At 38.4% G+C, this 27,579-nt stretch overlaps 4 protein-coding genes across 7 annotated transcripts; 1 reads left to right on the top strand and 3 right to left on the bottom strand.

Annotated features, from left to right (window-relative positions):
* Positions 1 to 67: 67 nt before the first annotated feature.
* LOC117636981 (isoamylase 2, chloroplastic) lies at positions 68 to 3,723 on the bottom strand. Of its 2 annotated transcripts, none has more exons than XM_034371705.1 (2): positions 3,452 to 3,723; positions 68 to 3,023 (listed from the first exon to the last, which is right to left on the bottom strand). In XM_034371705.1, exon 2 carries the CDS (start codon positions 2,928 to 2,930, stop codon positions 279 to 281), a length of 2,652 nt encoding a protein of 883 aa, XP_034227596.1. In that variant the 5' UTR covers positions 2,931 to 3,023; positions 3,452 to 3,723; the 3' UTR covers positions 68 to 278. The 2 variants fall into 2 exon arrangements, with proteins under 2 accessions (XP_034227596.1, XP_034227597.1); XM_034371706.1 differs by having other exon boundaries at positions 68 to 3,000; positions 3,452 to 3,665.
* A 429-nt stretch (positions 3,724 to 4,152) lies between these two features.
* Positions 4,153 to 8,555, bottom strand: LOC117637456 (CSC1-like protein At4g02900). Its single transcript, XM_034372345.1, has 12 exons — positions 8,414 to 8,555; positions 7,991 to 8,320; positions 7,634 to 7,783; positions 7,369 to 7,504; positions 7,131 to 7,232; positions 6,837 to 6,956; positions 6,647 to 6,727; positions 6,079 to 6,419; positions 5,715 to 5,960; positions 5,117 to 5,441; positions 4,653 to 4,886; positions 4,153 to 4,528 (listed from the first exon to the last, which is right to left on the bottom strand). Exons 2-12 carry the CDS (start codon positions 8,302 to 8,304, stop codon positions 4,307 to 4,309), a joined length of 2,271 nt encoding a protein of 756 aa, XP_034228236.1. The 5' UTR covers positions 8,305 to 8,320; positions 8,414 to 8,555; the 3' UTR covers positions 4,153 to 4,306.
* Positions 8,556 to 10,049: 1,494 nt separating this feature from the next.
* Positions 10,050 to 11,176, bottom strand: LOC117637317 (EID1-like F-box protein 3). Its single transcript, XM_034372178.1, has one exon. The coding sequence runs from the start codon at positions 11,118 to 11,120 to the stop codon at positions 10,230 to 10,232; it is 891 nt and encodes a 296-aa protein (XP_034228069.1). The 5' UTR covers positions 11,121 to 11,176; the 3' UTR covers positions 10,050 to 10,229.
* A 3,324-nt stretch (positions 11,177 to 14,500) lies between these two features.
* LOC117636809 (protein HUA2-LIKE 3-like) lies at positions 14,501 to 27,579 on the top strand. Of its 3 annotated transcripts, XM_034371485.1 has the most exons (15): positions 14,664 to 15,088; positions 15,654 to 15,730; positions 18,268 to 20,394; positions 20,668 to 21,127; positions 21,431 to 21,539; positions 21,655 to 21,767; positions 21,937 to 22,124; positions 22,209 to 23,095; positions 23,191 to 23,385; positions 25,017 to 25,078; positions 25,162 to 25,238; positions 25,334 to 25,395; positions 25,685 to 25,803; positions 27,027 to 27,194; positions 27,285 to 27,579. In XM_034371485.1, the coding sequence occupies exons 1-15, from the start codon at positions 14,966 to 14,968 to the stop codon at positions 27,315 to 27,317; spliced, it is 4,800 nt and encodes a 1,599-aa protein (XP_034227376.1). In that variant the 5' UTR covers positions 14,664 to 14,965; the 3' UTR covers positions 27,318 to 27,579. The 3 variants fall into 3 exon arrangements, with proteins under 3 accessions (XP_034227374.1, XP_034227375.1, XP_034227376.1); XM_034371483.1 differs by lacking the exons at positions 25,017 to 25,078; positions 25,162 to 25,238; positions 25,334 to 25,395; ... (1 more) ...; positions 27,027 to 27,194; positions 27,285 to 27,579 and adding exons at positions 23,451 to 23,518; positions 23,592 to 24,047 and having other exon boundaries at positions 14,501 to 15,088; positions 23,191 to 23,367; XM_034371484.1 differs by lacking the exons at positions 25,017 to 25,078; positions 25,162 to 25,238; positions 25,334 to 25,395; ... (1 more) ...; positions 27,027 to 27,194; positions 27,285 to 27,579 and adding exons at positions 23,451 to 23,518; positions 23,606 to 24,047 and having other exon boundaries at positions 14,662 to 15,088; positions 23,191 to 23,367.

Here is a 27,579-nt window from a genome sequence, read left to right as displayed (position 1 = left end):
TAATTTCAGTTTGGTACCTTGAACTTCAGGGCACCAAACTGAAATTAACCCTATAAGAAAAGACGAATTTCCTGAATAATTATTTTATTGCTTTAATTAAAAATTGAAGGCATTGAAATTACAGGAAAGGCTGTTGAATTTACATGGAATTTACAGCAGTGCCCTATGTGCTACTATACTGCACTTCAATGGTCTTATTATCTAAGTATCCTATCAAAAGTTAACCAACGAAATAATAATATTCCACAATGTAATTGAATATGGATCAACTAACAAAGTTACAAGCTTCTGGCTTCAAATAGAGCACAACTGTGAGACTTCATATCATATGCAAATAAACCCACCATTTGCTCAACGACGGGCTCACCATCAGTAGAGAAAAAACCTGGGAATGGAAGAGCTGTGTCAACCAAACGGCGCCATCCCATACCTTCCAGGGGCGGAGGCAGAACAACGGTCTCTGAATGATCAGCTGCACTGAAGGCAACAAATAAGTCTCCCCATGAATGAGAAGATTCATCCCCTGGTTGGTTCACTTCATCTTCGTCTGCTTTCAACCTCATGGCAAGGAATTTGCAGGACGGATCTTCCCATCTTGGAGGAGTTTGATCGCTCTCATACCAGCCAATATTTTCTTCTTTCAAGAAGTTCCTCTTCTGAAGAAGGTCACTACGCCTCTTCCTAAATGAACTTAAAAATGCGATAAATTGTGTGGTTTGAGTAGCAAAACCTGTTTCCAGTGCATTCCAATCGAAAGCTTTTCTGTCACTGTATGCAGGGGAACCACCAGTGGACTGTCCACACTCATCTCCCATATTAAGAACAGGAACGCCCAGTGAAACAAACAAGATAAAGAGAAAATTACGAATTTGTTTAAGCCGTCTTTCTAGTACAGCAGTTTTATTTGTAGGTCCTTCTTCCCCGCAGTTCCAACTCAGTTCTGATGCTAACTCAACACCACTGAAACTAACAAGGTCCACAAGAGGAAGTCCAGAATTCCTGGAAATAAAATTGAAAGCGAATGCCGGGCCTCGTCCATCTGAGAAGATGTCCCCGCTCCCACAAAGCCGTGTAGCAAGGTCACTGAGAAGACCCTTACCCCTCAAAAAGTTTCTTACATCATTACAGAATTTTGTGTTTACTTCTGCCCATCTCTTCCAATGAGGAAAACGAGTTTCCTTTGGTGCCATGCCATGAGGGTCCCAGTAATCTGCAATGATCTTGGTCTTCGAAAGTAGTGGATCAAAAGCAATTGCTTCAACCAAAGGTGGGCGAGATAAGTATTCACCATTGAACCCTTGCAAGAGAGATGATGCATTTATGAAAAAAAAACCATCGACGTGAAACTCAGTCACCCAGTACCGAAGACTATCCAATACCAGTTGCTGCACAATAGGGTAGTTACAATTCAAAGCATTTCTGGCTTCCAAATCCTCAACCTCATTTACATGATAATAAGATGAAATATCGATTCCTTGCAGAGCTTCACCCTCAGCAGTATGGGTGAAAACAACTTCCAGTAGGACCTCTATTCCATTGGCATGAAATTTCCTCACCATCTCTTTCATGGAATTGACAGCTGATACAGGGCCTCTAGAAGGTCCAAAACAATCCATTGGTGAGAAGAAATGGCGAGGGAAATATGGACCCTTTTGCTCATCAAATGGGAAAATGGGCTCTAATAAAACTGCATTCACACCCAGATCTTTAAAATGCTCCAACTTCTCTGTCAAACCTGAAAAGCTGCCTCCTATATTAGTTGGTAGCTGACTGGACTTGTGCTCTGTAAAACGCGTCACGTTCAACCGATAAACCACTAGTTTTTCCATACTTAAGTCAGGTCGAACATCACCAGCCCAGTCAAAAGCAGGTTCTTCGCATAGTCTTCCAAGATACTTCAACCCTGTTCCATGATTATTAGGAATAGATTTCGCAATGACCTTAGCATATGGATCCAGCAGGACATGCCCTTCATCAAAGTTATTTTTGTTTGTCAGCAGAAGGTTCCCCTTAAATTTATAACCGTAGCTCACAAAAGACCATGCACTTCCAAATGACACATGCCAAATGTCACCTGATCGATTGACATATGGATCTAGATCAAGCTCCAAAGCAGGTTTTTCAGCTGTGGTGTTATCATACAAGCATAAAGCCACACTCTCTGCATTTCTTGAAAAAATGGCAAAGTTCATGGGTCCATCATTAGAAAAGGTGAGACCCAATGGACCAGGATAACCTCGACCAAAACCAACTGGGACACAAAAATTTGTCTTCCTATGGCTTCTTATCTCCATATCACTCACATTAGCATCTGCTGGAGAAGTCAAAATAAATGAGAAATAGAAAGGGATTTGTTTAGCCTCAAACTCCAATTCGAGAGTAAATCTGCCGGAAGAAGTCTGAATGAGTGGAGTTTCGAGGGTGGTAGTTGTGTCATTTGGGGTTGAACTTTTGAAGTCTAATGGCACGAAACAGGATGAATCAGCTCTATACATGCCCCAACGCAGTACTAGTCTTCTATCATTGCTAGACAGGTGTGAAGATGGAACTTCAATATTCACAGTGTACTTGGCATTTCTCTTTCTAACAAAGACATTTACCACGTCCCCAATTTCTGTCCTAAATAGATAAGTTGATACCTTGTCTATTTCTTCAGTTTCAGTACCAGTGGAGAATCTTTGCTCCATTGGCTCAACAGAAACTTGGGATTTAGCATACACTTTCAAGTTATGATCCCGTGGCAGGTTTTCGTTGAAATTCTGCACAACTTCTCGGAAAACTAGCTTTCTTTCTGCATCCAGTTTTACAAAACCATGCATAGCTTTGTCCCTGTGTCTAAAACCATTGGTAGCTGTCAGCTTAGATGATTCAGTGATTCCACAGTTCAAACAACAGGCCTGTATTGCAATTGAAAGCGGAAGAGTTGCCATCTACAGTCTCAAAGGTGGAGAATTGCAAACCAGATTGCAGACCGAAATTCTTGCAAGCAATAAGATCTCCCTACTCAAATGCAAACAGGTACTCTGTTCAAAAGAAGTATACAAAAAATATCATTAAATGTAGACGAATTTGCCAATATCTCTAATATTGGATCCAAAAATCATCTTCTCAGATATCATTAACTTCTTAAATCACTGGCAATTCAATGTTTCAAGCTGTAACATAAAATTGCAATGACAACATTTTCAAAGATGAACATTTCCAACCAAAGAAAGAATAGGATCCATGAGAGGGTCATCAATAATAAAAAAAACTACGTCAATCAAGAAAAGAAGTTAAACCCAGTTGCCATTTTGAGAAAATCTCGATGGCCGTTCAGAATTTTAGTATAAATGATCAAAATCTACCCATATATCAATGGCATCGTCAGCTAAGCAACGAGACAGAAACTCACAAAACACTAACGAACTGAAAGATTCAATCACAACAAAGTGAGAGGTATTGAACTTACATCATTGGATTTCTTCAGTAAAAATCAGACTGATGCACCAGGAGTGATCGGAGAGAAAGAATGAGACCAATCAGAGTGGAGGGGCAGGAAGACAAGAGCGGAGAGGTGTGAGCTTGTCGTTTTATCGAAAAATCGCATTTTAATGGCCGCACAACGCAGCAAAGCTGATTGAGATCGAGATAGGACAGCTTGAATTGATGGGTGACAGTGAGCCTGAATTGTTATAATGAAATTTCCATGGGTAAGATGCTCGATCTTAACCGTTCGATTTTCGCTAAAATTGTATACTTTCCTTCTCTTTCTGGTAGGTAAATATTATAAAATTTGTACCCCAAAAAAAAAAAAAATTTCACCAATTATTTTTATAACAAAAAATAAAAAAATAAAAAAAGGGTCCAGGTCTTTACAACATTCTCGGGTTATTTAAATTTGTAATTTGGGCAGAGGTGGGTTAGATTAGAGCAGTGAGCCAACCCTTTGAACTCAAGTTCGATGTCCCTCTTATATTTGTATAAAAAAACGAAAAATTGTAATTTGGATCCAAAATCTTGATAGTGGTATTGTTTCTTTATGTTTATTAAACCATACAATTGAAACAAATTTTGGTAATTTCTATTTTAACAAAACCACAAACCACCAATGAGCTTGAGCTGCCATGGCAGTAAATTAACTCATGTTACAACATACAAATATTGGCTTCCTTCCCTATTATCAACAGAATGAATACTAGAGCATAAATCAATGTTCTTCCTGGTGCATTTACAAGATCAAAACTAAGTAACAACATTTAAAGGGAAATTAATAAACACTAGAAGAAGAAGGGGCTTTTAATCCTAAGATAAGATTTCAGATATATCAATTTTTAACTTCAGAACTGGCATCAGACTCATGTTTGCTTCCCATTTGGGATGTTCTCTTTGTGGGAACAAGAGGGCTGCTGTCTTCTTCATCAAGGTCTTCATGTTTCTGCGGCTGCCCTTCCTTGAACACAGGATGTACATAAGCATCCTTAAGATAGTTCATCAGATTCAGGTTTGGTTCTGTTGCCTTTTCAACTGTATCCTTCACCATTGCTTCCTGTTGCCATTTGCCAAACCAAAGACATATATATAGATTAAGAATATATTAATGCAAGTGATTAAGGTTAAGTAAATGTACAGATGAAACTCCTTGTAATGGAAACTGGAAAATTGAAACTAACCTGCAATGGGAATTTTAAGAATGCTGATTCGAAACGTCCCTTGCAGACTCTATGGAACCAGATTGTCAAAACAGGCTGTGCAACGAGAATAAATGTTGATTTTGCAACACCTAATGTGCTAAATAGCCCCATTAGAAGAATTTGGGATATGATTAGGCCAATAATTACCCGCCGATGCACTTGTGGCCAGAAGGCTGCCGCACTCTCATATTTCTGGTCATAGACATTAATAATCTGGCAACAAAAGGAAAAGAACTATTAGTGCCACCTAACAAGGAAAATTGCTCTAGGATTTTACACTAGAATATCTAAGTATGAACTGAGAAACACTTCAACCTTCAAAGTTCAGCTTAATGCTAATATATAAATGAATGAGCTTGTGCTTGATATTTCTCCGGCCAGAGCAAGGGTCAAGACAATCATGGAAAATATGAACTAGAGCAATGGTGGTATAGCTAACGTACCTGATGACGGAAAACCAGGTAGGCGAAAGAGAAGAAGATAAGAATGAAAGGAAGAAGTATAGGTGTGACAACGCAATACACAAGCCCCAGCAGAAAATATAACTGTGTCCTAGGTTCATTTGTAGCAAAGTTCAAGGAACCAGGATCCATTGCCTGCTCCCTGTCTTCTTCTGTCTTGACCAAAAATGTGTTCTTAAGGTGGAACAAAATTAAAGGAACCAATCTGACGATTTCTGCAGCAACTCCACTCCAACCATCAACCATGATATAAGTAATGAAGAATGTGGCTTTCATTGGAATGGACCTCCCAACAGTTTTTGTGAATCTGCAAAACCAATAGTATGTATCCTGTCAGATATCCCATCATCAATAGTCAAATTTGGAAAATTCCAAGTGTAAGACACAAAGATGCAAATGTCAACATTGCTGCTAAGTTGTGAAAAACATCAACGTAATTCCATAAGAAAAGAAACCTAGGGATGCAAATGGTACATCTTGATTTCTGCTTATTGGAAATTATTATTTGCCATTAACACAACAAAAGACAAACAACTCTGACAGTCTGGATAGACACATGGAAAGAGTTACACAAAATTACTCTGTTGAGGGCTCGTTCATAAGTTTCTCAAGCTGCTGAAGTGCTGTTCCTGTAACAATGCTTCCCAGAAACACATTTATAAGTATGAACAAATGATACTTCGCAGCAGACCTCCTATCCAGAGATGAGAGTGATGTGAAACCTTCTATCTTGGACATTATCATAAGAATCATTGGAAGCATAGCAAGGAATATCTTTAATGCAATTCCTGGAAGAAAACCTTGGATGACAGACTTAACGGACTTCCTGGGGAAAAAAGGAAAAAAGAAAAAGAAAAGAGGGGTGACGATTTGAAACCTTTATTCTTAGTCCATATAACCACACATGAGAAATCAATAACTAACAGAATGAAATAGGGACTCACATCTCCAGTAGTGGCTTCAAGAAAGGAAGGACCTTCATAATCCCCTCAATGTTGGCTAGAGATTGGACGAATGCTATTGGAATCATAAAGAAGAAAGTAAGGAAAAAAAAGGCTACAGCCATGAGTAGTTTCCGAACATTGAGTTCAACATATGGAATTGCAAGATTTCTCCAATAGATGTCGCGTGGCTCAGAAGCCCACTCTGTCAACCAGAGGATAGGATTACTTGATTGCTGAGTTTGAGCACATACAGCTGCTCCCCATCGCGTTCTGAATGAAACAAATGCTGCAGGCATTATGGCATCAGGATCACTTACAACCTTTTCCCTTTCTTGTTTTTCCTGCATGAAATCTACATCATTATGCATCTAGAACGGACGAACAAAAACAACACGTACACTCTAGCAGATTAGTTCCCATTCATTTTTTGGGAAGAGAAGAGAATATTTGGCTACATGCAGCAGCATCTTCATTGGATATATCTAAATTAGCTAGCAGATGTAAAAATAAATAGCAACAACACTTGCATAAGTCAATACAAAGTATAGGTATAAGGAGGCATACTCACTTCTTGGCTCATCTTCTCAATCTCCTCTGTGTAGTAATTAATCGCGTCCACTTTATGTCCCCACAGGCCCAAGAAACCTGTCTAATGGGATATGAGATGATGAACTCAATAGTGACAAATTATTAACAAATGAAACTCTCAAACAAAAACATAATTGAGCGGTTATCAAATATCAAGTAAAGAAAGAAACCTTTGTAGTAGGCCTTGACTTAGGGTTTCTTTCATATTTGGTTTGGTAGTAAACAAGCCAGTTATTCCAACTCTTCTTCTTCGCGACCACCGCCGCAAGTTTATTTGCATTGTATACAACCTACAGACATTTAAAGGTTACAAACAATAGTTAAGTTGTTGTAACACTGGAAACCTATTGCAGATACAATACAGTTTACTATTTTGTTCTTGAAATTTTTTTCAGCAGTATATGCTGATTCTTTCAGCAGTCAAACAAACAAAAAAAATCAAACAAGTTTAAAAAACCGCATACTTGATGTGTAAGGTAGTGATCGGGATGGTTTACGCAGAAGAAATGTTCAATATGCTCACTGACTGATTCATCAGGATCTGGGGGTACATTCCTTACAAGAACCTGTGGGGGACATAGAGATAATATTGTCAACAGCTGAAAGCTAAGCAGAATCTAATGGGAGAAGACATAATAAATCAAATTCTATAAACACATATCATTGAGGAAACAAAACAGAGCACCATGTAGATGCCCTCACCGTAAATTGATCTGGACGGCGTTTTTCAGATGCTAAAAATGCAAGCCTTTTAGTAGCCACTGTCTTGTATTCATGGTATAAAACAAAGCACGTCCAAAAGGAGAAGACATAAGACATCACCATATGTGCCCAAAACCTACAAGACATAAGATAAAGTCATACTTGGTGAATTAAAACCAACAACAAAAAGTATTTCTGAGTCCCAAAAACCATGATATTTACAGCCTAGAAGAAAACAAAGCAAAATAAGAGAGAAGAAACTCACTTGGGAGATCCGGAAGGAATATTGGATATTGAGAGCTTATCAATATCGCTGAATGTTACTTCACGGGTCTTTCCCAGCGTATTTCCGGTATAATTGACAGGCACCAAAACAATAAGCGCAAGTGCAGTAATGGGGACAAATATCTTCAACCTACGTGTAATTAATTAGTATCATTAAAATATCATCAATAGTTTAGCATGAAAAATTAGGGAACTGTTATTAGCATACCAAAATAGTTATTTATTCTGCACTAAGGTTCCTGTACCTTAAGACTACTATTTTGGAGTAGTAATAACAGTCCCCGTAAAGACGATCACATGTGACATTTGTTTTGTAACATGTACATGAAAAAGTTACCCGAGTATGTAAATCCGAATGTAGGCAGCGGAATCGAGGCCTGCGTGATCAATGAGCTCCGGCTCAGGCATCCGCAATGCTGCCGGCATCCAATTGAGAAACTTGATGTAGGTTTTGGCGTCCAAGTTGACGAATTTTTTGACGAAAGCCCCAGAACTCGTGGGGCTTCCTCTGATCCCCTTGAGGTACCATTTGGGAAAGTATACTCTGTCGTTGAACGGTTGAAGCCGTATCAGAGCAAAGGCCACGAGAAAGCCCAATGCAGACAATATATTGATGGCCGCCGATACTGATATATCTTGAAGGGTCGCCATTTTCAATTGCTAGCTCCTGCAAATTCACATTCGAAACGGCTATCAAACAGAGGAAGAAGAAGAAGAAGATGAAACAGAGGAAATGCACATATTCATATGCATGACGAACCTGTGTGTGCCTTGGGCGTGGCTTTTTGGGATTCAGTGAAATTGAAATTGAAAATTTGGACAGAGAGGGATGAGATTGGGTTTTTTTTTTTTCTTTTTCTTTTGTCGATCAAATGTTTGGGAATGGGAAGCAGAATAGAGAGCGGTTCGATGGCGCCAACAAGGTCGGAGGCATGTTTGGCCTCGCTGCACTCACGCTTGTGTACGTTACAGCATGTATTTGAATCTGTTCTTTGACCCAACTGCCCCTTTTATTTATTTTCTATGTTTTTTTTTTTTGTTCGTAAAAAAAATACTTATCTATTTTCAAAATTTAACCAAGGATTTGATTTAATAAATATAAATCTATCAGTCCCGATTTGTGGTCATATATAAAGCAAAAGGCATAGAATGGTGAAACATTCAAAATACCAGAAAATGTTATTGGTTAATTCAAACATTAAGAATTAAAATTATTAATTAAATGAGGATAATATGATAAATTCACTTTTTTCATATTTAAAAAATTAAAATTAAAAACAAATCAGATAATAGGTCCTACTTTTATTGAACATAACTATCCATGTTATCTTTTCTTAATTCTAAAAATAATATATATATATATATAAATAAATAAATAAAAACCAATTGGCACATACTAACTAAAAAAACGATCTAAGCGTAAGTGTAATATAAATCATATTTTCTAATTACTTGTAAATTACATGTAACTCCAATTTTTAGTTTTACAACTTGTTATAAAATTATATACACAAAATAGGCTAAAAGTGTTTTGCACATTTTAGTTGAATGTAGGCCTTTTATGAATTCATTTTGGTTGTTTTCCTAAGGATTAAAAACAACAATTAATTATCTATATCTTAAAATTTTTTGCAACCTCCTGTTTATATTTAGATTTTGATAAATTATAATTGTATGCATAAATTAGTTTATTTATTAATTAAATTCCGGCCCTCAAATTAAACATAATAGATTCAACCATATAATATGAAGAAAAAGAAAAAGAAAAAGAAAAAGAGGTATATGTGATATTATGTGGTCAATGTAATCGACAAACCATAGCCTTAACTACCCATGACACAAGTGTTGTTCTCTAAATTTAATTTTATGTTGTCTTTGACGGAAGTTGCTGCAAATCACCTAATTATTCTTCGACAAAGTTTTTGATTTCGTTTATTTGTTCGCTCTTATGTGCAGATAGATTACTAGAAATCATATTTTCTCTAAATCTATTACGGATGCGATAATGGTTGTGGCCGCGACAACGCTTCTTCAGGTTGTGGTGATAGGATTTGTTTATTTTAGAGTTTTGGTTATGTTGAGTTTGTGAGTTTTGTTTGGAACTAGTAATTTTAATGCAACTTTTATCTGCGTTAATTTTACTTTTAGCATGTTAGTTTGTTGCCTTTTCAGAATTGGCATTTTGAATATCTTATTAATGTCTTTGAAGTTTATCTAACAAAGTTTCTGTTTAATAAAAAATAAAAAATAAAAGTAATCGACAAACCAGAATGGCTATATAAAATCCAATATCCTATCACACACTACCATGCTCCATCCAGCTGAGGAGCAAAATAAAATAAAAAAGACAAAAGAAAAAAAAAGAGTAGAAAGAAAAAAAAAAGAAAAAAAAAGAAGCAGCGGAACGGAACTCACACAAATAATTTCCACAAAAATGTTACACGTCAGCCTAAATTTATGTTATCCAATCTCCACATCATCCCACACCCAAAAAATCTCCACAGGTGCGAATCACCGGAGAGAAACCAAAAGCAACGGTCCAACATCGACCCATCAAAACGGGCCCCAGAGGGCAGTTACTTTGCGGGCCCGTCCACTACAACTTCCTCCCCCATAGAGCACATACTTCCATTTGTGGCCGTCCGATCGTCGTAGCCAATTCTGCGGACTCCACCATCATTATCATTGAAATCGGAGTAATCACTACCGTCCATCTCATCATCCTCATTATCATCGGACGACAAAGGCACCAGCCAACACGAACCATGCATGTGCCCGTTCACACACACAAAATACTCCAACGCCCCATGATGCGAGCCAAGCCTCCGAGCCGCGCTCTTGGGCACCAGCCCAGCCGTGGTCATGCTCCACTCGGGGGCCCCACAGTAAGGACATCTCACCCTTTCTTCAAGCTTTACTCGCCGTCCGATCAAATACGCCCTCGTCTTTGACTTGTCAAATCCCTTAAATACCCCTCTGTAAATCCCCAAATCGTCTTCCTTCTCCCCCATCTGATGCTCGCACGGGTCGCTGACGTACAGCAAATCGCCCCGGCACCGCTTCGTCAAGAAGCTCTGACCCGAAGTCTTAGAGAACCTCGACGATTTGACGAAGTGGCCCGGGGTGGGTCGACTCACCTTGAAATTCCGAGTCGGCTCGCAGCCGCAGCAAAAGAACATGAGCTTCGCGAGCGTGTGCCATCCGCCGCCGATTCGACCGCTCGGCACAGCGTTCTCCAGCGACGCTATCATGCGCGGGGCGCTATGCGCGCAGAGCTCCCGCCACAGCAGCCTCTTCACGATTGCTCGGAGCTTGTGGTTCACCGACGCGGTTGAGCAGAGCGCCTGAATATTCCATTTCATGGACCGGAAAACGAGGAATAGTATCCGCTCGTTGAGAATTCCGAGGTCATCTGAATCGGACCTCTGACTCGGCGGGTTCGGTCTGAGTCGCCGGTTCAAACTCATCGCGACGATGCTAGGGTGTATTTTTGGAGAAAAAAAAAATATCAATAATCGAGATGAAGCCAATGCTGTCGCGCGAGCTTATATATATGGGGGACGAGAGTACAGTCCAGGGGCACGTGTTGAGTTTCGAGTGGTTAACTAACTCGCATACTTCTTTGCGCAAGTAGGGTACATGTCGAATTTCTATTTGCGGATCGACGCGTGTTAGCATGTCATTGCTTGGATACTTAGATAGTGAATCGAGGAATTGTATGATCAGCGTAATGGAATCGGGTATAAACTCGTTGGGCGCCACGTGTCCAATTGTCTTGCGAATCAAAATATCTTGTTCTGTTGGCCCAAAAAATATCCCACAAGATATATCCATTCTTTGACACGTGTTGGCGTTGCAGGCTCCCACGTGTAATTCATGATTTTGATAGGTAGTTTGTTTAGTGTTGGGTCCCACTATTTTGTCGTCACGTGGTCAAGTTATGTACAAAAGTAGAACTATTATTCCATTTTAGGGAGGAAAGTAGTTGGCCCATGGTATTCCAAAATTAACGTTTTACTTTGTCAGTCGGGAGGAGCCCGACCTAAAAAAGCTAATCATCAGTTGGTCTCACCTTCACTTTCAAGCCTTTTTTCTTCTTTTGCCTCTTTTTTTATTTTTATTTATTTTTTAATTTTATTTTATGAACCTCACTATCAAGTTTCAAATACATATATATATACACATTTTATTATTTTCCTAAATTAAAATACATAAATATTACACCTATTTAATTATTTTTCTACAAATCAATACGATGGAGCATGTGAATCCGAAACAGAAGATAGGCAAAGCCTAGTATCAAAATTTTCTTTAGAAAAGTCAACACGTAACCCAAATGAAAATAGAACTAGGGCCCAAAGGGAAAATCCACAAACATCAAAACCAAATGAAACCCGCGATGTGAAAGACACAAGAAACCAACAAGGGACAAATCAAACAAACACCCCCAATAAATTTGAGTGTGACTATATTCGTTTACCTATCCATCATGGTTTCTTGCTCCTTTATTGTGTTTTTGCTCATACATAATTTACCTTCTTTTAGTACATACTAGTACCTTGGTTGGTACACACTCTGCTTTTTTTTAATTTTTTATATTTTATTTTAGAATTTAAAAAGATAATGGATAGTTGTGTTCCGTAAAGATAGGACCATTATCTCATTTTTTAAAAAATTTTAAAATTTTAAAATATGAAAAAGTGTGAATTTACCATATTATCATCATTTAATTAATAATTTCAATTTTTAATGTTTGCATTAACAAATTACATTTTATAGTATTTTGAATGTTTTAACACTAGAGTGTGTGTGAACTGGTTTTATTTTTTTATTTTAGAATGAAAAAATATAATGGGTAATTGTGTTCCATAAAAATAGGACCCATTATCTTATTTTGTTTTTTACTTTAAATTTTTTTAATATGAAAAAGTGTGAATTTATTATATTATATTTAATTAATAATTTCAATTCTTAATGTTTGTGTTAACAAATGATATTTTTTGGTGTTTTTTTAGGTAAACTGATGTATATATAAATGTATGTAAGTAAAACTATTATGCATAAAAAACTACATCCTTAACCAAAAAAGAACCAGACTATAGGTAAATATTTACGTATACAAGTTGGGTAAATCACTGTACATATAATTTATAAACCAACCTATAATTTTAAGAGTGTAATTACATATTGAAGGCTGAATATTTTAAATACAAGCCGAACTTAAGAAAACAAAAAGTGAATGAGTTAAAGACCTATAATTTTAAGAGTTACAAGAATTAACCCCATGGCGTGGCAATAGAATTGTTGTCAATACATGGAGAGCTAAAAAAATATGGCACGGCAATAATCCTCCTAAACCCTAACCCCCAAGAAATGAAGGCGGCATAGCTATCTAGTGGGTGGCTTTGCATGAAAGAATGTTTGGTACTTTCTCCCCCCTCAAACATGATTCTTCAAGAATATCCACAAGAAACTCGAGCTCCTTTAACTTTTCCTGCAAGTCGCCATCACCACTTCTCAAGTATTCAATCGGTTTGGCCAAGAACTTGTTAACAATCTCTCTACTCAAATCTTCCACCAATATGCTCTCCTCATGTGATAGTTCCGATCCTTTGGTTTTGTTCATCAACTTTTTCTTCTCCAACTCTATCACCCTTTCCCCAAAGGCCTCTATCCTCTGGATTATAGAAGAAGCAGCTTCCATCTCCAATGTTCTTGTACAATATTCTTTCTTATTGCTTTCTAGCCTGCGATTGGAGACGATCAAAACGTTGTCGTTTTGAAATGGGTTATTATTGATCAATACTTGGAAGAGGCTTTTGGGTTGGTATGTTGAAGTTACACTAACCCTACAAAGATTATTTATCCTCCCTGTACTGATTGAATTGGCCTTGCAAACAAGGCTGTGATGAAGATCTTCACGTGGTCTGGCGGCCCATGGCAGAGGCAAGACGATCATTTTGAGAAAATTAGGTTTTGGTTCTTGCAGGTTTCACTGAAAATTTGTTGACAACTTCTTGAAGGCGATGTTTTTTGTTGCTCTAGTTTGGTGAAGTAGGGTTATGCGATATGTGAGTTTTGACTTTTGAGTTTTGAGCGTGGTCCAACAAGGGGTTCGAAAACTATATATAGAGTTTGGCTTCAAGGGTTTTGACTTACCGCGTACGCGTTTTTACAGGCACATATGCCTACATGGACTTGGAATCCGAGTTCTTTGACGGCAAATAAAATAATCTTTTTGCATTTTAGAATGTAAAATGAAAAAAAGGACAAGATGGGCCAGCCCCTTCTGTTCCTCTCAGTAAAGAAATCCGACCCAAGATTGAGGCCCGAATACCAAAACATGATCCAATGGTCAATAATGATGGTCCATGCCTTCTTAAAGTGGCTCAACTAGTGGGAGTTTCCAAACCTCATGTACACAATGGGTCACAAGGCCATGCCGTATAGCCAGCTATTGCCCGACTTCTATTTTGTTAGTTGCCCAAAAAGGTCACGGAAGGACCAGTCTGACACGAAATAATTAAAAAAATTTGTTAGAGGATTAAAATAAAAATTGGGCATAAGTTCAGAAACCCTTTCAGTCAAAAACTCTAGCAAAATGACAATTTTTATCTCACTAACTAAGCACTTCAAAACTTATTAGCTCATGATATACTGATATTTGTTTGCGATATAGTTCGTGGATAACCCGGCCCTATTTATACCAAACCAAACAGAAGCGGGCCGGGTTTAACCACAAAGCGGACAAAAGTAATTTGAGTTCTACTTGAGGAAGTGTGGAAGCACGGGTGGTGGGTCACGTGTTATTCGCATAGCACAATACTAGTCTTTTGCAATATGGCCAATATCTAAGACCGTGGTAACATCACACATTCAGCCCACGTTAGCATATTGCAACCAGGCCAAACAAAAAACCTACACGGGACTTATACTGCACACCCCTAGCGCACATTAGTCTCCCCATCACCTAACCAACTCATCTCTCTGTTTGCGCTTCTTCCACATAAAACTCTTCCATCATACTCATCCAACTCTTTCGTCTCTCTCCCCCTCTCTCTCTCTCTCTCTCTCTCTCTCTCTCTCTCTCTTTGAAATTAGGGTTTCGTGCAGAGTCTCAGTCACTCACTCTCTCGCTTTGAATGCGATCTCTGTGCTTCAATGCCTGCGAATCTCCCCCAGAGATTTTCCGTAGAGTGCCAGATTGTTCAATTCCTTGGGCGGTTGCGGCACATCCCTGAGTTCGTGTATTTATTCCAGTTCAAATAGCGTTCCCTAATTCAATTGAAGCGCCTCCGGTGGTGGTTCTTTGATGGCTCCCAGCCGAAGGAAAGGAGCTAGCAAAGCCGCTCAGGCCGCCGCTGCTCGCCGCCAATGGAAGGTTGGCGATCTTGTACTTGCTAAGGTCAAAGGCTTCCCTGCTTGGCCTGCTACGGTAAGTCTTCTGTGAAAAAAAATATCTTATCTATTTATTTATGCCATGCCGGTCAAGACGACTGCGCAGTCGAGGAATATGCTTTAGTTAGGGTTTCGGTGCTTTTGTGCAAGCTTAGTGAATTTGATACAGTGTGGGCTATTGCTTGGAAGGATGGATTTCTGGATCTGAGTTTCAATTTATTTCTTCTTTAATTGCCTTGAGTTAGCTTTTTTGGTTTTGTAATTTTATTGTTGGGTTTTTGTAATTTTTTAATTTTCTAGTCTTGGTAGTTGGAAATGTTATGTGATAGAGGTGATTCATGAGTTCTTCAATTTTATTTATCTAACTTTTGTCATTTTTATTATGATATTTCTTTATCGATGTATTTGGAAATGGGGGTTTGATGACTAGCGTTAAGTTTCTACATTTAAATTTGAAAATTTTAATTTTCTTTGATCTTTATATTCATCGATTCTCATGGACAGTCACTATGGAAGTGCACTACTGTAGTGATTACTAGACTTACTTTCAGTGATTATTAGGACTGCTTAACTTGGCTTATCGAGTTGGTTTGTGCTTGCAGGTAAGCGAGCCTGAGAAGTGGGGTTACTCTGCTGATTGGAAGAAAGTACTTGTCTACTTCTTTGGAACCCAACAGATGTAAGTACTCAATGCATTCTTGATTAACTTCTAGTCTAACAGCGGTGGTTTCTATAGTGGTGTAAGTCAAATAATTGATTAGTTATGACTTTCCTTTCAGATCAGACTTATTGACGGAAGTTAACTTTGTACTTTATGATAATATGATGTCATGTTGTTTGAGTAAGGTATGATTACTATGTTGATTGTACTGAGTTATGAAGAATAAAGCTTGATTATGTTGTTCTTCTCTTCCAAAATTTGGTAGTTGGCTTCTTAACTTGTGTTGCTAGATATGTTCATATGTTTTTGGTCAATCGAAAATTGCTAGTATGTTATTGTGTCTGTCTTCATTCTCCTCAGTTTTTTTTCCACTAATTGTACATGAGTCAAATTTTAGTTGTATATATTTTTTTCACCCTGTGAGTGTTAGTTGCCTCTGAAAAAAATTAGGGATGGTACTAGCAAAGTTGAGTGGTGACTAATAATAGAAAAACTTGTATGTTACTGATGATTTATTGTTATTATTTAGGGCCTTTATTCTATTCCATTAACTGAGGATAAAACAAGGTAATTTGGGTAAGGGCATTATACACTCTTACAATGTCAATAAGTAAATTGATGAAGATGAACAACTCTCAACTCTTCCCTCTTTTAAATTTACCAACAACGTTGAGAAAAAAAAGGAGAGAATTTTGATGTAATCAAATGGTGGTAAACTTGCATACATTGAATTGAAGTCAGAAAGTTATGCTTCACCCTCCAAGAGTAGCAAACTTTACTCAGTATTTCAACACCAGGGAAAACAAATCTTTTGGAGGTCTTCCGGAATAAGCACTTGTATAGACTATTTGAATGTTTTCTTTCAGGATATTGTGAGGTTTGAACATATTTCATCAGTTTAGAGTAACCTACTTCGTATGAGAAATAATTATAGTTTGACATAGATTTGAGGCCGTGGGTGTAATTGTAGATTTGTGTGTGATGCTTTATTGGATGGACTCCAATTTCTCTTGCATCACAAGTGATTTGATGTAAAAAAAAGGCAGCGGATCTACTTTCCTGGTTTTATTCCCACCACTGACAAGATCTCGTTCTGTTATTACATTCTTGTTCTTTGCATGACACTTTTCTATCTCTACTAGTTATTTCTGGTCATATAATTAGTATTAGAGAGATGAGGGGGAAGAAGCTCCTGAAGAATTTGTTTTACTTTTAGGAAAATTTAGAGTTGGTTGGATAGCAGATAAATGACCACACTTAAGTCGACGTTTACCCCTTTGAATTATGCACTGGAAAAACCTGATTTGGCAAATAATTTTTACATTATGAAGGTAATAGGGCAAGATGATGATCCTACATCAGATAATTTCCGTAGTAAATGGTGGTTAGTTTCTCCCTCTTGTTAGAATACTAAGTGGGGAGTGCCATTGATTTAAAAAAGTGGGATTGATTTGGGGTTTTTGTTGTTGCTTTTTTAGCCTTGCTTGGAGGTGAAGCCTGTTTGAATGTTTTCATGACAAATATTTTATGTTACCAGATTGTGAACCCGAACGAATGTTTTTTTTATTTATAGTAAGAACTGACTTGATCAATTATTCATACTCATGGCCTAGCAACAACATGCCCGAATTTCTGAAGAGTGAACATATTCCTATATTTATCTTTGTTTGGGTGGAGCTATAGGAGACGTTAGGGATGTGAATGCGTTTCTTTTTTGTTTCTAAAGTCTGGTCTTTTGAGTCATTTACTTCATCCAGGTTTCATGCTTTTATAAGGAGAATAATTGTAATAACACATTTTAAAATGATCTATTTTCTCCTATCTTAATTTTGGCTTCACATGCAAAACTGGCATAAATTTGCTTTCATAGGGCTTTGGTGTAGGAAATAAAGATTTTGTTGATGAAGCACGAGTTTTTTTAGGAGGAGATAAAGATTTTTGATATATGCCTGTTGCATAGAAGTATATTTGATACGCTAGGACTCAAATGTTTATTGAAGGATATTTTCTTTTTATCCTTCTGTTTACTTGGATTGTGAATGTGAATGTGTGCACGAGTGTCCTTGCATCCATGTGTGTGCTTACATGTTTACAGCGTAGAGGGCTTTGATTTGTGAGTGAAGGGTTGTAAGCTTAACTTCTATCCTTTAAAGTTATTGACGTTGCAGGACCCCAAGCATTCCCTCATCAATTAGCTGGTTACATTCAATCAGGGATGATGAAATGTAGGTAGTCCACAGAATATTGGTGGGAATATTAGTAAAGATTATAGAAATGACAGAAATTTTCTGAATAACGTTGAAATTGTGAGTTAGGCTTTAGTAAATATATACCAATGAGGGTGCATTGTGAATGTATATATAAGCTGGAAACTTCAATACTATTGTGTACAAATCTTTATTTCATTTTTTACATCACTTGCCCATTATGTTTGTGGTGACAGTGACCTAACTTACCTAAGTGATGCGTTACCCTTAACTGCACCAGAAGTCTGAATTTGATATTTGCTAGCTAGTTTGTCTTATTCCATTGAGTGTATTTCTTTTTTAATGCAGAGCGTTCTGCAACCCTGCGGATGTTGAGGCATTTACTGAGGAGAAGAAACAGTCTCTTCTGGGCAAGCGTCATGGAAAGGGTTCAGATTTTGTTCGTGCAGTCCAGGAGATCATTGATAGCTATGACAAGCTGAAGAAAGAGGACCAAGTTGATGATTTCAACTCCACTGCAAATGGAGGGAACTCAGTGGACTCTTCGTCCAACTTTGGTTCAAAGGATCAGTCTGAAGCTCCTGAAGCTATTCTTGATTCACGCTCGAAATCTTCACATTCAACAATTGATAGAAATGAGCCAAGTTTATCTGTTGAGGATGCTTCAGCGACTGCACAAATAGATGCAATGGTTGATAAGGAGGCCCTAATTGAGGAACCTGCTGCCACAGAAATGGTTACTGAAACACCTCTGCCAGTGACCTGCTCTTCAAGAAAAAGATCAAGACATTCGCGACCACAGAAAGAGGAAGCACCAGCTCGTCGATCAAGAAGCTCATCTAGGATGGAATCACGTAGATTACGGAACCTCATAATGCCATGTGATGATGATGCCAAGGATGCTAGGGATGTATCTGGTAATCTAGTTCGAGATAGGTGTTTAAAAAGGAATAAACGAATACGGAAATCACCTGATAACTCTGAGTGTGATGATGTGAATTCAGCTGCTTTTGTTTCAAATGGTTTTATTGAAGACAATGGTTCTGAAGTAGTCACAGTTGATTCTGACACATTTAGTCTTGATGAAGGTGGTGCTATTGATTCTGGTTGTAAAGGTGAACATTCAGAGACTGTTGTTGAATGCATGGATGGTGATGCTCAGTTGATCAAAGGACTTGATCTAGGAGGTAAGGTTGTTATTAAGAAGAAAAGGAAGCCGAACAGAAAGCGAGTTACTAATGATGTATCTGAGCCTATTAGTATGTTGGACAAGGAGACAGTTTTGGAGGTTGGTTTGCAAAGCAGTAGTCAGACTCTGCAGACTGATTGTGGAAAGATGAATGGGACTTGTTCCAAGGAAAATGGAACTTCTTCTAAGGAAGATGGAGATGAGCACTTGCCATTGGTGAAACGAGCCAGGGTGCGAATGGGCAAACCATCTTCTGCTAATGAGGAAGCTGATAGCTTTGCGCACAATGAAGAAAGTTTGAAGGAAGTTATGGTCAATTCATCAGAGCCGATCAGCACATCCTCTAATTGTGATGAAAATTTCCCTGCTGCTAGGGACTCATTTGTGGTAAATGAAGCTCTGGATAATATAACACCTTCAAGAGGTTGCACTCGAATTTTGGGAAATAGGCCTCAGCTTTGGAACACCAAGAAAGACCAATCATTTGGTTCATCCGCTGATGGTGAAGCTGTTTTACCTCCATCTAAGCGTCTTCATCGCGCTCTAGAAGCCATGTCAGCTAATGCTGCTGAAGATGATGATAGATGCCATTATGAATCTTCAATCTTGAAGATGTCTACTATTGGTTGCCATATTTCATCCACGAGCAGATGCCTCCCTATCACTGTGGAAAGTGATACAGGGAATGGTTTGGGACTTCAGAGTGACGACTCTTTGGGCAATAAAGCTTCAGGGGTTGATGCTTCTAGATTCTCTACCAGTTCAAACCCTGTAACCTTGGAGGAAAATACTAAATCAGTCGTGGAAGTGGATGTTGATCAAAGAACTGAGAGTCCTAACATTCAAATTCATGAATGTTCAATTAATGATTTTCCAGATTCTGGGGACCTTGCTGATGATAAAAATCTTAGTGGTGGTTCTTCTGGTTGTCACACTATTGGAACTGCAGTCCAGACTGAAAGTCCAGTGCATTTATTGCCTAATATGGATATAAGAGAGGCTGGTACTGGAGCCAATCAAGCTTCAATGGGTGAGTTGCCTCTGAAGGGCGAAGGTGATGCTAAAAATGAATTGAGCAATTGTGATGCAGAAAATCCTGATATTGAATGTGATACGTCAGAGCCTGCTCTGAAGAGCACAGATCCTGTATCAGGCACCATCCATGGGATGGTTGAAGTTTCACCTCGAAATGATGCAAGTCCACGTCACTATGGTGGAGAAGGTGCCAGTGAGAATATCGAGTCTTTGGAGCCCCGTTCTGAAGATAACAGAGAGGTCAATGACATGTAAGCTTCTGTACCATAGTGTAGTTATGCAGTAGAATTTGATAGTTCATTGTTTTCTTGTTCATATTTCATAAGATTGTCCCCCTCTCCATCCTTTTCCATTTAGTAAGTTAATGTCTATACTTCCTTAATTTGTTTACTTTTTTTCCTGCCATTGTTATGGAGGAGTTTTTGGTACCGAAACCTGCTTTACATTTTGTGTTATCTTTTATAGAGGAACTTTTAGGTTAGTAATGTTCTAAATCTCTGTTGCTTTGTATTTCTTTGTTTTAGGTTTGATGTTGTGAGAGAGGTGGAAAATAGACAAACAGAGAAGGATCCAAGTTCAGTTTCTTATCCAAATGAGTATTTAGGTGAGAAAACCGTATCTGGTATCCGGTCAAGTCCATCCGTAACAGATGGAGGAGATTCTCTTGCACAAGCATCACCTCCCAATACCTCAGGTTGTCGCATGTCTACTTCAGATAGCAGTAATATTCTTCAGAACAATGGCAGTTGTAGTCCTGATGTTGATTTACAAGACAAGAGAATTTCATCTACTCCAGTTGATGAGGATGGAAAGTCTGAATCAGTGGTTAGTCAAAGACCAAAATCTGTGGGCAGGTATGAAGAAGCACTTGCTGCTCTCACATCATTTGAGACAACGCTTGGAACATTGACAAGGACCAAGGAGAGCATTGGTCGAGCAACTCGTGTAGCCATTGACTGTGGAAAGATTGGTGTAGCTGCGAAGGTAGGTGAAATCTAATTTCTAAATTAGTTAGAGGAGATATGGCTGGTACCTGATTCCCCCTTGGTTATTTTCTTTAAATTTCAAAATTGTGTCGAACTTATGTAAAATCTTTAGATATATGAATTCCTTTTTGATGACTGAATGGATATAATGCAAATATTTCTGTTTGTAGTTGTAGATGATACACCACGGACTTCTTTTGTTATTTCCCTTAGAACTTTAAATAATGTTGAAATTGTTATGGAGAACAAGCGTGCACCTAGATTTTTTCTCCTTTTGTAATATTTCTTCTTTAAAACTCAGGCGTTGGAAATTCTTGCCCGTCATTTGGAAACTGAGTCAAGGTTACACAGACGGGTGGACTTATTCTTCTTGGTGGATTCAATCACTCAGTACTCTCGAGGTTTGAAGGGTAATGCATCTTTTCAGTGTATCAGAGCTAATCATCTTACACATATAGAGATAAGTAAAGTATGAATCATCTATATGTTGGATTTCGTGATCTTGATATTGATTTTGAATAATAGGTGATGGTGGTGGTATGTACCTTTCTGCTATCCAAGCAGTCCTGCCACGGTTGTTGTCAGCTGCTGCTCCTCCTGGAAGTGCTGCACATGAAAATCGTAGGCAGTGTCTAAAGGCAAGCAAAGCTCTTTTTTCTTTGTTGGGTCTTTTTAATTTCCCTTTAATAGCACATCGTAATAGTAGCCTCTTACAATTCATTATTGCTTAGTGTTGGGCAAACATCTGACAGTATTGTTGTCTGGCTTGTTCTAAGTGCCTTACGTGCTCTTCTTCTTTGGTATAAGGTTTTGAGACTTTGGTTGGAAAGGAGGATTTTTCCGGAGTCCATAATTCATCGCCATATGCGAGAACTGAATTCCCTTACTGGGCCTTCTTCTGCCGGTGCCTATGGTAGGCGCTCCTCGAGAACAGAAAGGTCTTTGGATGATCCTCTTAGAGAAATGGAGGGTATGCTTGTTGACGAATATGGAAGGTTTGAATTGGTTGCATCTTACTCCTTGATTATCTTGTATTCTCGTATTATATCGTTTATTGAGTTCTTCCTGTATTGCTGCAGCAATTCAAGTTTTCAACTTCCGGGATTTTGTATGCCCCGCATGCTCAAGGATGAACATGATGGAAGTGATTCTGATGGGGAAAGTTTTGAAGCTGTCACTCCTGAGCATAATCCTCGTGGGCATGAAGAATATGAAACCACACTCGCTACTGAAAGGCATAGGCATATCTTGGAAGATGTCGATGGAGAGCTTGAAATGGAGGATGTCGCTCCTTCTTGTGATGTTGACACAAGTTCATCTTGTGGTGTTGCCATAGCTAATACTGTGCAGGCTTCACATAATCAGTTTGAACAGAACTGTCCATTGCCCCTTGCCCCTCCATTACCTCAAGATGTGCCACCATCATCTCCTCCACTACCATCTTCTCCTCCGCCTCCGCCACCACCACCACCTCTGCCTCCACCTGTTGTCATCCACCCTCCATGTTCTAACTTGGATGTGCATTTGCAGAACGTGCATGAAAATAGAGTTCAACCTCCACCTCAGCAGTTGAATGCACCAAGAATCAACCAAACAATTTCTGATGCCGTGCACTTTCGTGCCCCTGAATGTAGAGATCTTCAAAGACAGATGCCTGATTCTACTTCTTGCTCTTATAGTAGTTTTCCTACATATTCAGGGAGAAATGTTCCACAAACTGATGGTGCTACCTTTCATAATAAAGGTTACCCTTTACGACCACCTCATGCTCCACCATCAAATCAGTTCTCTTATGTTCAAGGAGATCAGCAGGTAAAGCCTCGACGGGAGGCGCCGCCTCCTTATCACAACAGATTTGACTTTGGGCCGAATGGGGACAGAGAAAACTATTACAATAATCATGAAAGAATGAAACCCCCTTATGAGCCCCGTGAGAGCTGGGGGTTTCCTTCACATTCTTTTTCTGGTAATTTTTTAAAATAACAAGGCTTTGGAACACTTCCCTGTTTCCTCTGGTATTTTATGGTGTCTTAAAATTATTTGCTTTTCTTTCTGCACTAGGTCGATATCCTGACAAAGGCAAGACATCTTATGGAACTGCCCCCTTTCGTGGCCCCCCATGTGAACCAACAAGGTTACCTGGCCAAGGGTGGAGATATCCTCCCCGATCAATGAACCACAGAGACTCTATGCCCTTTAGACCACCTTTTGAAGGTCCAATACCCGTCAACGGCAGAGGTGTGTGCATTTCCTGCAGTGTTTGGTCTCTTTATGCAGGGGATGATTTTGTTCCCTAATTTTTTCCTGGTAATTTGTTGTAGATTATGGTGGTTCAGGTCCAAGCTTCTGGCGGCCACGATGAGCAAACATAGCAAATAGTCAGGGACTGGTGTGTTACAGCGACAATATCCCTAAATTCACTATTTTGTTAATATTTGTAACTCATGCTAATTCTGTAGCAGTTGATAATTGGTAGGTATGATCCATTTTTGATCTTGCTTTCTGCTGCTTATTCAAGAGGGCCGGTCATTTCGCCAAAGCCATTGTTCTTCATGTTGTGAGGCGCAGGCCTTTTAGAGGAGAGAGAGAGAGGCTAAGGCACAAAGACAGGCCATTGGAGTATGCTTCGGATTTGTACATATGTAATTGTATCCTTCCTCCTGCAAAAGCAGAAGAGCAGGGAGACGGTGATTGTAGAGATGATTGAGAGCTGGTGACTAACTCTAGGTTGGCAATGGCATGTATAATTTATTTCTCTCTTTTTTAATTTTGCCAATTTTTATGTCAGAATTTTAGAATGATTTATTTCTTGGAAGCCCTTACATAGGAATTTTATGACATGCATGGGGCATTTGATGGAACATATACTAATTGCTTTGGTGCAATCTTTATCTGTATATTTCTCTTCTTAGCTGTCTTGTCCGTTCCTGGAAAATTTTATGCTGCCAACTCTATCAAAACATCAAATTGGGCCGCTTTCCATGCTACTATTAGAAGAATCGTTTGTTATTAAATTGCCTTGTTCTTATAAACCAAAAATCTCTTAATTCTGCGCAATGGACCCGAGAATCTGGTGGTTTGGAGTAACACTCTTATGAAAGGTCTTGTTTTAGCATTCTTGTAGTGTGTGAGTTTAGTATGTCATTGTCTAAGAAATATCCTTAAAAAAACCTCTTAATTCTTGTAAGATTTTATTTCTTGTTAAAATTAAAGGTAATCTATTTTCAATATAGAAACTAATTTATTTGTGATTCTAAAACATATTAAGTTTCTAGTTCCCCTTTAATTTTTCTAATATCAGAACAGAACGTGGTGCGGGCCATTGACAGCGGGAGCGGTTGTTATGTGTTTACTGTTATTGCGCAATATTAATGAGGGTAGTTGGCTATTTCTCAGTCCACCGACTTTTTATGTTACATGAGATGTTTTTGAATCAGATTCTTGTTTTTGGGCTTAATTAGGGTTTGTTTTACATCCAAATATCTTCTTGACTGAGTGACTGATGGCTGAAATTCATGAGAAATAGTTTACCCGAAGAAAAGAAAAACTGGATAGAATTAGAAAGACAACGCATATTGGCTGGAGCAAACAGACCACTGACCCCTCTCATACTCGTGAGACCCAACAAAATGAAAAGGCCAAAAAAAAAAAGTGATTGAGAGTAAATTATGAAATGAAGTGAAGCCCTTGTCCCTAAATTGAAAGAGTTTTGAGCCCCTTGCCTATCTGCCATGTGAACTGCAGCAAATTGATGACAAACAAGGCAACTGTAAAAAGTCTTTCCTTCTTCATCTTTCCCTTCACAGTTTCTTCTTGCTCTGTATAAATTTTTACCAAACAAACAGTTTTGCTTCTGTAAAGAGACAGAGAGAGAAACAGAGAGAGAGAAATGGGTGCTTCACATTCACAGTCGGTCTCTGAGAAATCCATCCATGAATTGACAGTAAAGGTAATTCCAAGTTCATTGCTTTTTCTTTTTCAAGTCAATGGTTTCGTTCAGAAATCTTGAGAAGTTTTGTTTTTGGGTGGCAGGATAGCAGAGGTAAGGACGTGGACCTCAGCCTTTACAAAGGGAAGGTCCTCCTCGTTGTTAACGTTGCTTCCAAATGGTTCTCTCTTTTTCCCCTTTTATTTTTATTTTTTAGTTCTTGGGTTTGATCACTTGATTAATCCTTGTGTTCTTCTTCTTCTTATGTGTTAACAGTGGATTTACTGATACGAATTACACTCAGTTGACCGAGCTTTACAACAAATACAAGGACAAAGGTTTCTTCTCTTCCCTCTAAACCTTCACTGCTGCTCTATATGTATGAACATATTATCTATATTTACAATCAAGTTTCGCGAAGAAGTTCTAATTTTGAGCGAAGGATTATTAAATCCCATGAAAAACTCTTCTGGGTTCTTTTTCTATAATCCAAATTTTATAGTTTTGTTTATGTTGCTAATTTCCAAGTTCTTATCAGTTTAGTTGATGCCATTTGCTCATTAAGACTGAGAGTAAATATTTCTGTTAGTTTTGTGTTTGATCCGGTCTAGACATGAGTATTTTTAGGTCTTGAGATCCTGGCATTTCCGTGCAATCAGTTTCTGAAGCAAGAGCCTGGGACAAGCAAGGACGCGGAAGAATTTGCATGTACAAGATACAAGGCTGAATATCCGATATTCAAGAAGGTAATTGAATATCTTTTGCCACATTTATCAGATCATCAATCCGGTTATCTTAGTCCTACATGGTGCTTGTGATATCCTGAGCTTTGAAGAAAATGACTATATATGTGATATTATTATTTGCTCATGGGTTTTGCTAATAATTTTTCTATGATCCTCAGCTTGGTTTTTGTTTGAATTCACCCATGTCCAGTTTAGGAAATGGAAAAAGGTTACCAGACAGCTAAATACTGCTCACTGCTATTGCCTTTATATCCCCACCTAAATACTAGAGTTAAGGAATGTAGATATTATCTGGAAAAAAGGAATGAAGAGATTAGGTAATAGAAGTTAATCACTATAAGTTAGATGTTTTCCAGTCAGCGGGTCAGTTCTAATGGCACAGACCATTGGAAGAGCACATGTTCTTTCAAAGAGCTTTTTGAGGAAGGCATTATCAAGATTTAGAATTCTCAGACTCATATTGGATGGCTTCCTGGTTTGTTTTGATTTGTGAAAAAGGGAAACGCTAAGACTAATGCCCTCATACTTCAGTATAAAATGTGGCCCATACCCTGTGCTAATAATATTATGAGGTTCCTTCTCCACTAGAGCATATTAAAAAGAAAGAATAAACCTTGCCACCTTTCAATATTACGACTTCTGGATTTATATATATATATAGTTTCTGTAGAACGTAGGAAACCTTTCATTTCTGTTTATTTGGTTCCTTTCTTGAGTGTTTAGTTGATGTGCCTGAAGTTGAGTGCGATGGGCATGTTATTTCATTGATGTTGGTTGTGCTTACGTGTATTCTCAGTAATGCAATCACTTGTTATCTTCATCTGGTTGGTCAATTGCAATGGATTGCAACAGGGGAAGAATATTACTGATTCTGTATCAGCTGTAGCCTTTTTATCCATTACCCCTTTATGAGAAATGGTTTACACAGTGGTGGAATATGAGAGGCCATTATGGTTGCCAAATATATTTGAATGTGTGATAGAGAGAGGAGAGCGAGAGAAAACCACTTTCTAGGAGATGCTTCACTATCAACCAAGACTAAAGAAAACCTTTGACAGGAAACAAATCCATGATATCAAACAAGCTAATTGATTGGATTTGTAAGCAAAATCATGATTTCTTTCCGAGTGATGCATCTGATGTTAAGATCTTAGTTCTTTTGCGCAATCTGCAGATGAAACATAACAGTTTAATAACAGGATTCTGTACTCTTCTATATCTAGGTACGTGTCAATGGGCCAGAAGCAGAACCTGTTTACAAATTCCTCAAAGCAAGTAAAACTGGATTTCTGGGGAATAGGATAAAGTGGAACTTCACCAAGTTCTTGGTTGACAAGGATGGCCATGTTATCGAACGGTACAGCCCAACCACGTCTCCTTTGAGCATTGAGGTTTGTTCTCTCAGTCTCTCTTAGACACATACATACACACAGAAGCACAGCTCTGGTCATCTCTTAAACTAATATTCTTCCCTATCACAGGCTGATATCAAGAAAGCTCTGGGGGAGGTGTGAGGTTATCAGGCAGTTCAGTTCTTACACTAGTGAATACGAACTCTTCTCTGTGAATTATCTTTCTTCCTGTCTATGTAACCCTTCTCTGTTAGTACTTATTATTCATTTCACGTTTGTCCTCAAAGTCTTTTCTTTTCCTATAACAGAATCAGTACTTTGCAGATGAAAATATGAGTTGTCCTTCAACTTCCAAAATACAAGTGCGAATCATTTCTTTTTGGTCGGAAAATATCAAAAGTGCCACATGCTTTTCAATTTTTAA

The sequence above is a fragment of the Prunus dulcis genome, chromosome 8, assembly GCF_902201215.1.
Source record: "Prunus dulcis chromosome 8, ALMONDv2, whole genome shotgun sequence".
NCBI lineage: Eukaryota > Viridiplantae > Streptophyta > Magnoliopsida > Rosales > Rosaceae > Prunus > Prunus dulcis.
This window is presented reverse-complemented; position numbering and strand designations above follow the sequence as displayed.